The sequence below is a fragment of the Ornithorhynchus anatinus genome, chromosome 7 (genome assembly GCF_004115215.2).
Source record: "Ornithorhynchus anatinus isolate Pmale09 chromosome 7, mOrnAna1.pri.v4, whole genome shotgun sequence".
Classification (NCBI taxonomy): domain Eukaryota; kingdom Metazoa; phylum Chordata; class Mammalia; order Monotremata; family Ornithorhynchidae; genus Ornithorhynchus; species Ornithorhynchus anatinus.
In genome coordinates, this window is record NC_041734.1 from 15,100,917 (window position 1) to 15,113,078 (window position 12,162).

The 12,162-nt window shown below is 40.1% G+C and overlaps 1 protein-coding gene across 1 annotated transcript in view; it reads left to right on the forward strand.

The window, feature by feature from the left end:
• The window catches only part of CCDC178 (coiled-coil domain containing 178), a 268,023-nt gene that overhangs the window by 72,021 nt on the left and 183,840 nt on the right, over positions 1-12,162 (forward strand). The window contains exons 14-16 of the mRNA XM_007667601.3: positions 1,563-1,625; positions 2,503-2,664; positions 8,518-8,631. Of these exons, the coding sequence (XP_007665791.2) occupies positions 1,563-1,625; positions 2,503-2,664; positions 8,518-8,631 (339 nt within the window). The remainder of the gene's footprint in view (positions 1-1,562; positions 1,626-2,502; positions 2,665-8,517; positions 8,632-12,162) is intronic.

Here is a 12,162-nt window from a genome sequence, read left to right on the forward strand (position 1 = left end):
ATTTATTATTGTTTTGCTTCTCTGTCAAATCTTGCCAGATACATGAGGATAGCAGGCCCTTTTGTAGGAACATTCAGTCTTAACTTAGAAGGGCATCATTTAGGGGATGGAATCTGCAGTTTAGTGAGAGGATGAATGCCTGACTTTAGAATGAGAAATAATTTATTCATGAAGCAAAGCCTATCCCAAAATTTATATTTAGCATAGCTAATCAAGTCCTTCTTTAGCACATAGCAGTTATTCCTTTGCTTTTCTTCTTCCTTTTCAATGCTACCTGCCAATTTTCCCACCATTGTTTTACCCTATTTCATGAGCAGATTTGTACATATAAAAAATTTTCAATGTAAATTGACTAGTAAGAAAGCAAACTGCTCACTACTTGTACATGCATTCATATACAATTTCTATTTAATTAGGTGCCTTAGGTAAAGTAATTTAATGTGTTCCTTAACAAACAAGCCTAGCTGAAAGCATTTACTCCCCCTAGTAATTTGCCCTTCTACTAAATAATTTTCCTTCCACCTCCATACCCAGCCATTATGGCTAGTAACTTGACTCTGCTCATGAATTTCTTTCCTCTATTCCATTGGTCACATCATTCCTCCTTCCTGCACTACTTTTTCTTCTTAACCAAATTTCTCTGTTTTAATTGATATTCTACTGAAAGTCCCACGCCTCCACAAAGCCCTCCCAGATTGACCCCACCTTGCTCTTCCGTGGTCAATGGGCAAAGCCGTGGCTTTTGCTCTAACAATTAACGAAATCATCACTGTGGCCAGAGCCAAGAAAGCATGTCCTGATTGCCCATGCAAAAATGTACTTGAAGACTTATAACTCAAATTTATTAATAGTGTTGGTATTTAAGCGCTTACTATGTGCAGAGCATTGTTCTAAGCGCTGAGGTAGATACAAGGTAATCAGGTTGTCCCATGTGGGGCTCACAGGTGACTTGCCCACAGTCACACAGCTGACAAGTGGCAGAGCTGGGATTCGAACCCATGACCTCTGACTCCCAAGCCCCTGCTCTTTCCACTGAGCCACGCTGCTTCATTTAAGCTGCTCCTGATGTTATTTCATGAACATGACTTCGCATTCCTTGATGTATTTATTTTGGGGTCACAGGGTTTTAGGCCAGGGGCAGCATAGAGAAGCAGCATGGCCTAGTGGAAAGAGCACAGGCTTGGGAGTCGAGGACCTGGGTTTGAATTCTGACTCTGCCACTTACCTGCCATGCGTGACCTTGGGCGCGTCACTTTTCCCTACATCAGTTTGGTCATCGGCAGAATGGGGGATCAGTACCTACTCTTGCTTCTACTTACTCTGTGAGCCCCGTGTGGGACCTGATTTTCCTGTATCTAACCCAGCACTTAGCTCAATGTTTGGCACAGGATAAGTGCTTAACAAATGCCACTATTATTATTATGTGACAATGTTTAAGAATATTGCAGTATTCCTGTTTGCTGCTTATTTGTAATTTATATGTCATTAAGTGTTTCATTTAAAAGAGCTGATCTTTTGTCCAACATTCTGATATCATTGACTATTTTTTGGACAATTTCTAGGCCTTGGAAGAGAACATGAAAAAACTTATTCGAGATGAAATTGGAGCTATGCTAGCGAGCCAGGTAAGAATATTAAAGCACTCTTGCCACACACACTTCAATAGTGCAGTTTCCTTTGACATTTGCATTTTGTTCCAGAATTTTACATCTCCTTATAATGAAGTATCTTTTTACTACTTAGATTGCTAGTAAGCAGTTTTCTCTCTCTAGCTGATGGCAGTTGCCCTCTTTGTACCACTGGAAGTATCTACCCAAGCATGACGAAACTGACCTACAGTATCCATATCTCATTTTGTAGACTAATGGGAATTTCTGCCAGTCTAGTAAAAGGGCAGCAGCATCTTATTCCTAAATGTAGGACTCTCTAGTTTGCTTTGTGATAATGACATGTTTCTTTACATAGGTTTCCTTCCTTTTTAGCTTCTTTATTTAACCCCCAAAGCACATCTTTGATGAATAGCTCTCCTTAAATAAAGATTTTTTTTTCCAATCCAAGCACGGTTTCTAGTATGTGAGTCGTACCATCTCTAGACTAGTCTGTAACTTGAAGTGGCTTTATAGCACTGAACTTCAGTTCTTTCAGCGTAATGTTTCATTTTTGCTTTGCCGTGAAGCAATTTGGCTGTATTTGTGTTCACTAATTCCACTGTCTACTCAGCCTTTTCTGTTTAATGGAACATTATTAACTTCTTCTAGCTCAGTGGCCAACTTTGGTCTCAGTGTGCAGGCATTACAAATATTGCTGTGACTGCACTCTGTAACCCTTAGATTTATACCTCATTTACTGTGTTCTCTTTTTGGTGCCTTTGCTTATCTTTCTAATGTTTTAAGTTTACATTTTTTCAATTCACTGTTCTTATGGATTATAGTTGATTATCTAGTCTTGTTGCTGAATCCTAAGTATTCAAAGATGTTGGTTTATATTCACTTTTCCTCACAGACAAGAATGAGAAAACTTCAAACTGAACACTCAGAAACAGAAAAAGAAATCCAAAGCAGGAGAAATGTGTTTTTCAAATTACTTGCAGAAGCCAGGGCACCTTTAATTTATTTAGAGGCAGAAGCTAAAAGAGGTGGCTTTATTCACAAGGAAAATTATGAGGTAACATTCTTAAATAAATTCATCAACTGATTAGCAGGGCCAATCTACATCTTGTTTTCTGGGTAGTGAATAAGGAATAATGCACAGAATGATTCTTCTATTCCCAGCCCCTCAAAATATTTTTCTATCATTACTTTCAACCTTCCCTTTTCCCATAACTTAGTATCTGGTAATAACATTCCTATTTAACAAATGGAGAAAGTGGCAGCTAGAAAAAATTTAAATGACTTGTCCTAAACCTCACCGTAATTAAATGCTAGTATCCCGGTTGTCTCTGTAACATTTCCTTAATGATCCCCAGCCCTGAAACGATGACTATGTCTTCTGAGTGGACTTGAGATGCCAGTACTGGCTGTGGTGAAACACAGATGGGTGTGCTCTGAAGGGCTTCTAAGCAGGCAGAGCAACAGTCATTTCTGGGTGCTCAAGTACTTTTCCTTAACCAGGACAGGGTAGCAATTCCATCTGATTGTGCCCAAATCTTGGGCAATACGAGTGAAGTCTGATTAGAGAAAAGAAAGTGGATGGAGCATGGGCCTGGGAGTCAGAAGGACCTAGGTTCTACTACTGTCTCTGCCACCTCTCTGCTGTGTGACCTTGGGCAAGTCACTTAACTTATCTGTGCCTCACTTTCCTCATCCCTAAAATGGGGATTAAGAGTACGAGCCCCAAGTGGGACAGGCATAGATTAAACCTGACTATCTTGTATCTACCCCAGAGCGTATACAGTGCCTGGCACGTAGTAAATACTTAACAAATACCATAATAAAACAAAACAAAAAAAAAGTTTCAACATCCATGCCAGATTTGACCAAAGTTAGGCATCCTCACATTTCCTTACATTCAGATATTCAGCCACAGGGATAGGTCTAAAGATATTTCATTCCTTTATTGCAATAAGCATATGAAAGACAATCACATCTGAATGTAACTTGACAAGGTGAAATAATTTTCATAGAATCCATAGAACCCTTTAGTTAACTAATTTGGATGGATTTGCTATTAGACCTTATTCAAGCAATCAATAAATCGTATTTATTGGGCATTTACTGTGTGCAGCGCACTGAACAAGCACTTGGGAGAGTACAATATAGCAGACACATTCCCCTCCCATAATGAGATTACCTTATTGCCCCAGTTTATCAAACTATGACATAAGTATTAAGTCTTTTGAGCCAGAGAAGATAGGTGGTTTTTTTCCATGAAGACATTTGCCCTCTTGCTTCCTGATAGGCCAGGATAATTTGTGTGATTGACATTTGCTTCTCTCAGGATGCCAGTCCTATGCTGCCAATTTCTCGAGAGGTTTAAGTCTACCCTTCTGACAACCTAGGCATACGGACAGAATTGGGGTTGGAAATAATTGGTTGAGAAGCAGTGTACCGTAGTGTAAAGAGCCTGGGCCTGGGAGTCAGAGGACCTGGGTTCTAATCCTGGCTCCACACTTGTCTGGTGTGTGACCTTGGACAAATCACTTAACTTCTCTTTGCCTCAGTTATCTCATCTGTAAAATGAGGATTAAGACTGAGCCCTATGTGGGACAGGGACTATGTCCAACCTGATTATCTTGTGTCTACTCTGTGTTTAGTACAGTCCCTGACACATAGTAAATGTTTAACAAATTCCATTAAAAAAATCCAAGTACTTTATGACAAGTGGACTAGTTGACACTAGGGTTCCATGGACTGGTCCAGTCTAGTGGTATTTGATTCAATCATGTTTGAATGCTTACTATGTGCAGAGCACTGTACTAAGTGCTTGGGGAGTACAGTATAACAGATTGGTAATCATGTTGCCTGCCCATAAGGAGCTTAAAGTCTAGAGGGGGAGGTAGACATGATAATAAATTACGGGTATGTACATCCCTGCTACTGGGATGAGGGTGGGGTGAATATCAGTAGTTTCAAGGCTACAGATCCTAGTGCAAGGGTGATGTTGAAGGGAGAGAGACTAGGGGAATGAGGGCTTAGTTGGGGAAGGCCTCTTGGAGGAGATGTGATTTTAATTAAGCTTTGAAAGTGGGACGAGTGATGTTTCATCAGTTACGGAGGGAGAGGGAATTTCAGGGTTCGAAGAGATCAAGGTATAGCTTGCCATTAGAGGGGCAAAGTGAGTGTGCTACTCTGTATTAGGAAATCAGGGAGATAAGATAAGGGGTCAAAGTGATTGAGTTATATTCTTATATTGTATTCTCCCAAATGCTTAGTACAGTGCTCTGCATACAGTATGTTTAATAAATACAGTTGATTGAGTGCTTTCATTCATTCAATCATATTTATTGAACTTTTTTTAAAACCAATGGTAAGGAGTTTCTGTTTGCAGAAGTGGATGGTCAAAACCACTGGAGGTTCTTGAGAGGTGGGGAAATATGGACTTAAACATAAAACAAACAGTTCTGTAGAAAAATGATCCAGGCAACAGAATCAAGTGTGAACTGGAGTTGGGAGTGACATGAACCAGGCAAGTTGGCAAGGAGGTTGATGGAGTCAGGGCTCATGAGTTCAAATCCCAGCTCTGCCACTTGTCAGCTGTGTGACTGTGGGCAAGTCACTTAACTTTTCTGTGCCTCAGTTCCCTCATCTGTAAAATGGGGATGAAGACTGTGAACCCCACGTGGGACAACCTGATTCCCCTGTGTCTACCCCAGCGCTTAGAACAGTGCTCGGCACATAGTAAGCGCTTAACAAATACCAACATTATTATTATTATTATTAGTTAAGGTGTGATAGGATAAGTGCTTGGATTGTCAAAATAGCAGCTTGGATGGAGAGGAAATGGTGGATTTCAGCAATGACGTGAAGGTAGAACTGACAGGATTTGGTGACAGATTGAATATGTGGGTTGACTGAGAGAGATGAATCAAGGATAATGCCAATGTTGTGGGCTAGTGAGACAGGGAAAATGGAGGTGCTGTCTATAGTGATGGGAAAGGCAGGAGAAGGACAGGATTAAGGTGGGAACATGAGGTGTTTTGTTTTGGATACGTTAAGTTTGAGGAGTCATCTAAGTAGAAATGTGAGATTGCAGAGGAGGAGAGAGATCAGGTCTGGAAATGTGGATTTGGGAATCATTTGCATAGAGGTGGTAGGTGAAACCATGGGAGTGAATGAGTGTAGGTGGAGAATAGAAAGGGACCCAGAATTGAACCATGAGGGACCCCCACAGTTAAGGGATGGGAGTCGAAGGAGCCTGCGAGAAAGACTGAGAATGAGCGGCCAGAGAGATAGTAGGAGAACCAGGAGAGGAGTGACAGTGAAGCCTTATTGAGCGCAACTCCCTGTAATGTTAGCCTTCCATTGACTCTTGTATTCTGTTCTTAATAGTACAATAATTATATTTACTGAGCAAAGTACTCTATTAAGCACTGGGAAAGAGATAGGTGTATGAGTTTTAGACACCATCCCTGGCCAAATATTATGTGTCAACATCCTTTAAAGAACTCAGCATTTCCAGTACTTTTTGTTTCTGAATCACTTTAATACATGTGATATGAGGTGATCAACTTTTATTTTTGACCTGTATTCTTTCAAAAGTGAAAATTGGTTTTAGCCACATCCAGGCAAATGACTTCATGACACTATAACCTGCTTTATATTTTTGGCTAGAATTCCTCTTTCTGGGTGGACGGTAGCCGAGAAATGAGGAGATTCTAGAGACCGGAAGTCTGGAGCAGTTGTGAATTTACTGTGGAATGTACCACAAAATCCAGGCCTGAACTCGTTTTCTCCCTGCAGGGAGTAAACACAGTTATAAATTGGACCTGGGGTCATGTACTATTTTGGGGAGTTTGTAGCAGAACGTTTAATGAGACTTCACCTCACAATATGCCGTTCACATATTTCAGGGGTGCAGAGCACTGTACTAAGCACTCGAAAGTACAACACAATATAACAGACCCATTCCCTGCTCATAACGAACTTAGAGTCTACAGTCTATTTTATCCTAGCTAAAATATGTTTGAATGTTTTAAATGCCACGTGACCAGTTCTTGATGAGCTTGTAGGACCATAGACTAAAATTACAAGCTCTGAAATTTTCAAAATTTTAAATCCTCATTTCCTGAATAGTTTATTTTTATCAATTTTTCTGTGATACACCAGTGACCCAGTGATATCATTTTTGTTATTAAGTATTCTCATCAAGAATTGAAGGAAGAAACCCACTTTTATATATTTAAAAAAAAAACCCAACAGATATGGTGGTTAATTTTTGATTCTGGGAAAATAAATTACAAGTGTTGTGGTAACTATCAAACATATATTACTAATAAAAATTTCAAAACAACATGCTAATGGCAGTGAATAATGTTAGGAGTCCATCCCCAAGTAAAACCAAGTGGAAAAATATGACAAAGATCACATCATTAGTCTTTTGTAGACCTAGAGGGTGTGGTACTGGTTATGTATCTTCGTCCTTAGCCATGACTTGTTTAAATCTTAAAATCTTGGAAACAAAGTTCGTACAAGTAAATTTACTGGTGAGTGATGTGCCACTTTGCTAATTCTAAAGGCATTATTAAAAACATCATGAAAACATTGTAACAATCTAAGTATGTAGGGTATTTTGTAATCTTTTTCTTTTATTTGCTGCACTCATTTGCAAATAACTGAGTAGCCATTTATTACAGTTTTAAATAAAAATATAGAATGGGGTACGTATTCAGCAGCAACAGCAGCAGACTGCTTTGGATCCTTAAGCAGTGTGGTTTTATGGAAAGCTCATGGGCCAGGGAGTCAGAAGACCTGAGTTCTACTTCTGGCTCCACCACTTGCCTATTGTGTGACCTTGGGCAAGTCACTTAACTTCTCGGTGCCTCTGCTGTCTCATCTGCAAAATTGGGATTAAGCCTGAGAGAGCCCGGGCTTGGGAGTCAGAGGTCATGGGTTCGAATGCTGCTCTGCCCCTTGTCAGCTGTGTGACTGTGGGCAAGTCAGTTCACTTCTCTGTGCCTCAGTTCCCTTGTTTGTAAAATGGGGATGAAGACTGTGAGCCTCACTTGAGACAACCTCATTCCCCTATATCTACCCCAGCGCTTAGAACAGTGCTCTGCACGTAGTAAGAGCTTAACAAATACCAACATTATTATTATTATGTGGGACAAGGACTGAGTCCAACCTGTTTAGTTTCTACCCCAGTGCTTAGTACAGTGCCTGGCATATAGAAGTGCTTAACAAATGCCTTTTTTTTTTTTACAAAAAAAAAAGGATAAATCATTTCAAAATGTAATATCTCATTTACAGTACTGACAATTAATTTTTAGTGTTATCAGAAAGTATTGGCTAGTTATTTCAACAGGTGCTAATAATATTTTGGATTGAGTACTATTTCCTCTCATTTTCCAACAACCATCTTGTATACTTGCACCAGTCAGTATCTTAGAGACCATCTTTCTGCTTTATTTCCCTTTTTGGTTCATTATCACTAAATCATAAAGACTTAGTCATATAAGTTTAATGGTAACTATTTGAAACATATAGTTCTCAATCCATTTTTATTTAGAAATTTTTTCTATTATTCTTGAATCCATATTTCTAATGATAAAAAATTATTTGACAAATGTTGCAATATGGTTTATTTGAAATCTTTTATTTTTATTTTGTACTTTTAGGTTATTTCAGTTTTCTCATGTAGTTTTAATTCACCTACTCATGTTTGCATGTTTCCCAAATTTTCATATTCAGAAAAGCATGTGGCATAAAACTCAGTTATTTCCCTTTGGCAAAAGTAAATATTACTATTCCAAGACTCAGATTGAAACAAAATCTGATTTATAGATAGCATATTGGGAAATTTGAGCCAGCCAAAGGTACTTTGATTTTTGAAACGTGTAACCTTTCTGCATATGCCTTCTAGAAAGTTTCTGATATGAATCAGAAGAACAACAAATTCTTGGAAGTGACAAAAATGAAAAAACAACAACTGGAGGAAAAAAAGATGAGCTTGAATGAAGAGATTCGTGAAATCCAGGTAAGGAATTTAAGGTCAGCGTGTAATTTTGAAGTGGAAATGTAAACGGGAGACTGTCCTTCCCATTAACTTGAGAGCGCGAGAGAGAGTGTGTGTGTGTGTGAGTATGTGTGTGTGAGAGGGAGAGAAATTTCCTTTCTTCATTTGAACTAGTCTATCAGTTCTATAGCCTGGAGTCGGGGTAAAGTATAAAGCAAAATTGATATTGGGGTCATAGAGAAGTCCACTGCACTCTTCAATTGCCACAGTGCCTCAGATTGCTTGAGGGCTTTTGGAAAGCAATGGAGAAAATCAATAAAGAAAGAAAAAGATTTTGAACATAATAGAAATTGCCTGCTGATTACACTTTTGCTCAGCAGATGGCATCTTCTTGTAAATGATGGGATCTCTCTACTATATTAGTGGCATAATCTAAGAGGAATTATTTTGGATTTTGTCATTGAATAGCACATTTTACATAAGCATATTTATAAGTATTTCTATGAAGCAACAGACATTTTATTTTCAGGATCCTTTTTTATTGTAACAATTGTTTCATTTAATAGCGTATGTAAACATAAGAGATTTTAATATCCTAGATAAGTGTCACATGGAATATGGCTAAACAGGGAGACAGCTATGCTTTTATTAAATAGATAAATTGTTTTATTCACCAAAAAGCATTTTGGGGTGATGCTTCCCAGTTGCAATTCATATAAAAAAATGCATCTTTTGTTTTTCTTGTCAACTTTCATGATCATGAATTTGGGGTTTGGGGGGTTTTTTTTTGAAGTATGACTACTGTGATGACAGGCAGACACCAGAAGATTTTCATGTAACCATTGGGGAATAGAGAAAGTTGCAGAGAGTCAGGCAAACAGATAGAAAGAAAAATGCAGGGTCACAACTGAACTTCTCTTCTAACCACCCCCCCACCCCACTCCTTCTAACGTTGTTATCTCTGTCAATATCAGCACTATCCACCCCCCTTTCCTAGAAGCCCACAACTGTGGGTTCCTCCTCAGTTCCTCTACAGTATTTTCAAGAGTTAACCCTTCCTTACAAAACTCTTGTCATACTACGATTAGACTAGTGTATCACCTTCCTCTTCCTTGCCTTCAGTCTCACTTCATTTTATTGTACATTACCAACTACAGTGGTGCTTGATTCCCTTCTCACCACTCCTCAGAAATCTAATGGTTACCCATCTCCCTCTGCATCAAACAAAAACTCCTCTTTGTTGACTTTCCTTCCCCTTAGGCTGTGAATCCCAGGTGGGACCGGAACTGAGTCCAACCTGATTATCTTATATCTACTCCAGCACTTAGTACAGTGCTTGGCACAAAGTGAGAATTTAAGAAATACCCTTTTTTATCCCCAAGGCTCTCCATCTCTCTTATCTTACCTGTTGGCTCTCTTCATCCCCTACTCCCCAGCTTGGACCTTTCACTCCCCCTGAGCTCACCCAGCTCTACCTCATTTTTGAGTCTTAAGTTTCAGACCAATGCTATTCCCTGGCCTGGAACTTCTCCTTCTAAACCCATCAGACCATAGCTCTCTCCATTTTCGAAGCCCTTATGTTTTTCAGTAAGCCTTCCTAGATAAGTTTACAATCCTAGTCACAGTAAACAGCCCACAGTAGCGTTGATGTATTTTATTTCTATCCAGTGCACTTGTGTACCTATGTGTATTTGTACATTCAGTTGTTTATTGAGCATTTTATCATGACACATTCATATCATCATTTCTTATATCATTGATCGTCATCCTGTTCCCAATATTTAAATATCATTTGGTCTGCTCGTTTTTCCCTTTTGATGGTAACCTCCTCGAGAACAAGGAATGTGTATTTTGAATTTGTAGTTTTTCATGAGTTTAATATAGTGCTTTGTCCCAATGGGAAAATGGCTGGCGGGGAGAGAGAGAATGTGAATGGTGTTTCAGACTGGTCTGTCTTTTTTTTGATGGGAAACTCCATCATCACAGTGTTTTGCTTTCAGTGGGGGCTCAATACATACTATTGATTGATGGATTGATTGCAGTCAGATAAGCCCAGGGATAGTTAGAGGCAGAAACACAGAGGGAGGCAAAAAAGTGGATAGAGAGACTCTCGAGAACCAAACAGTCTGGGAGTATATAGTAAACTCTGGATTATCTGCCTCATGTGAACTGAACAATCGAAAAACACAGATAAGCGAAAAACACCTACCGCAAGGTCAGAGGATTAGACTGTAAGCCCTTCAAAGGGCAGGGACTGTCTCTGTTACCTATTTGTACATTCCAAGAGGTTAGTACAGTGCTCTGCACATAGTAAGCGCTCAATAAATACCATTGAATGAACAAAGAAGGAAGCTAGCAAGAAACAAGCCCTGTTTGATTGGCAAGAAGAGCCTGGGATAATACACCGAGAAATTTTTTAGGCTTGTCTTTATTGCTGTGTCCACTCCTCAGATGGAAGGAATCCTTCCTCCTGATTGGCTGTGCATCCATCACTGGGTAGCGATTCCTGGCCAAAAGGCACACAGCCATTCAGGAGGAAGGCGCTCCACTGCCCCAACATCAGACAAAGCATCAGGCCGAAACCGAATGACTCTAACTCTGCGGTAGAGGCACCCACAAGAAACTAGTTGAAGCCCTGCCCAGTGCACAGTGAGGCAATTCAGTCAGTTCTGCAGTTTAATTGGAATGTCCAGTCAGTTGGCCCATACAAAAATAGAATCCTCCTCAGCCCACGTGCGCCGTCATGCCTTCTGCCCAAGTGGTGCCAACCCCTACCTGACCCTCAGAGTGTCAACTGTTCTTAAGCACTGTACGTTGAGCTTCTTTCAACCCTCCATCTGCCTGTCTCCGGCATGGCCTGGTGGATAGAGCGAGGACCTGGGTTCTGACCCCGGTTCCACCGCCTGTCTGCTGTGTGACCCTAGGCAAGTCACTTCACTTCTCTGTGCCCCAGTTACCTCATCTGGAATAGGAGGATTAAGACTGTGAGCCCTATGTGGAACGTGGACAGTGTCCAACCTGTTTAGCTTGTATCTGCCCCAGTGTTTAGTACAGTGCCTAGCACAGAGTAAACGCTTAATGAATACCATGAAAAAATGAAACAGCAGGAAGTTCGCTGACCACTGAGGTTGCCAGGCAACAGTAGAAGTTATGGGCGAAATGTTGTATTTTAGCCTCCCGTCCACCCTTTACTCCCCTCTTCCAAGTGCAGTGACTGCAAACACCCTCCAGACTGGGAAAGGTCCTTGTCCCACAGAACTTAGCCCTCCCAAGCCTCAATATAGAAACACATCTCCTCTGAGACATAGGCATGGATAATCTCCAGCAAGGATAAATCCCATCAGATCATACATTTTTCAGACTTTTCTGCTATTTTATGATTAAGCTGATTTTAGTAAATTGCTGCCACCAGAATAATAATAATGGTGACATTTGTGTGCAAAACACTGTTCTAAGCTCTGGGGGGATACAGGGTGATCAGATTGTCCCACGGGGAGCTAACAGTTTAAATCCCCATTATAAAGAAGAGGTAACTGAGGCACAGGGAAGTTA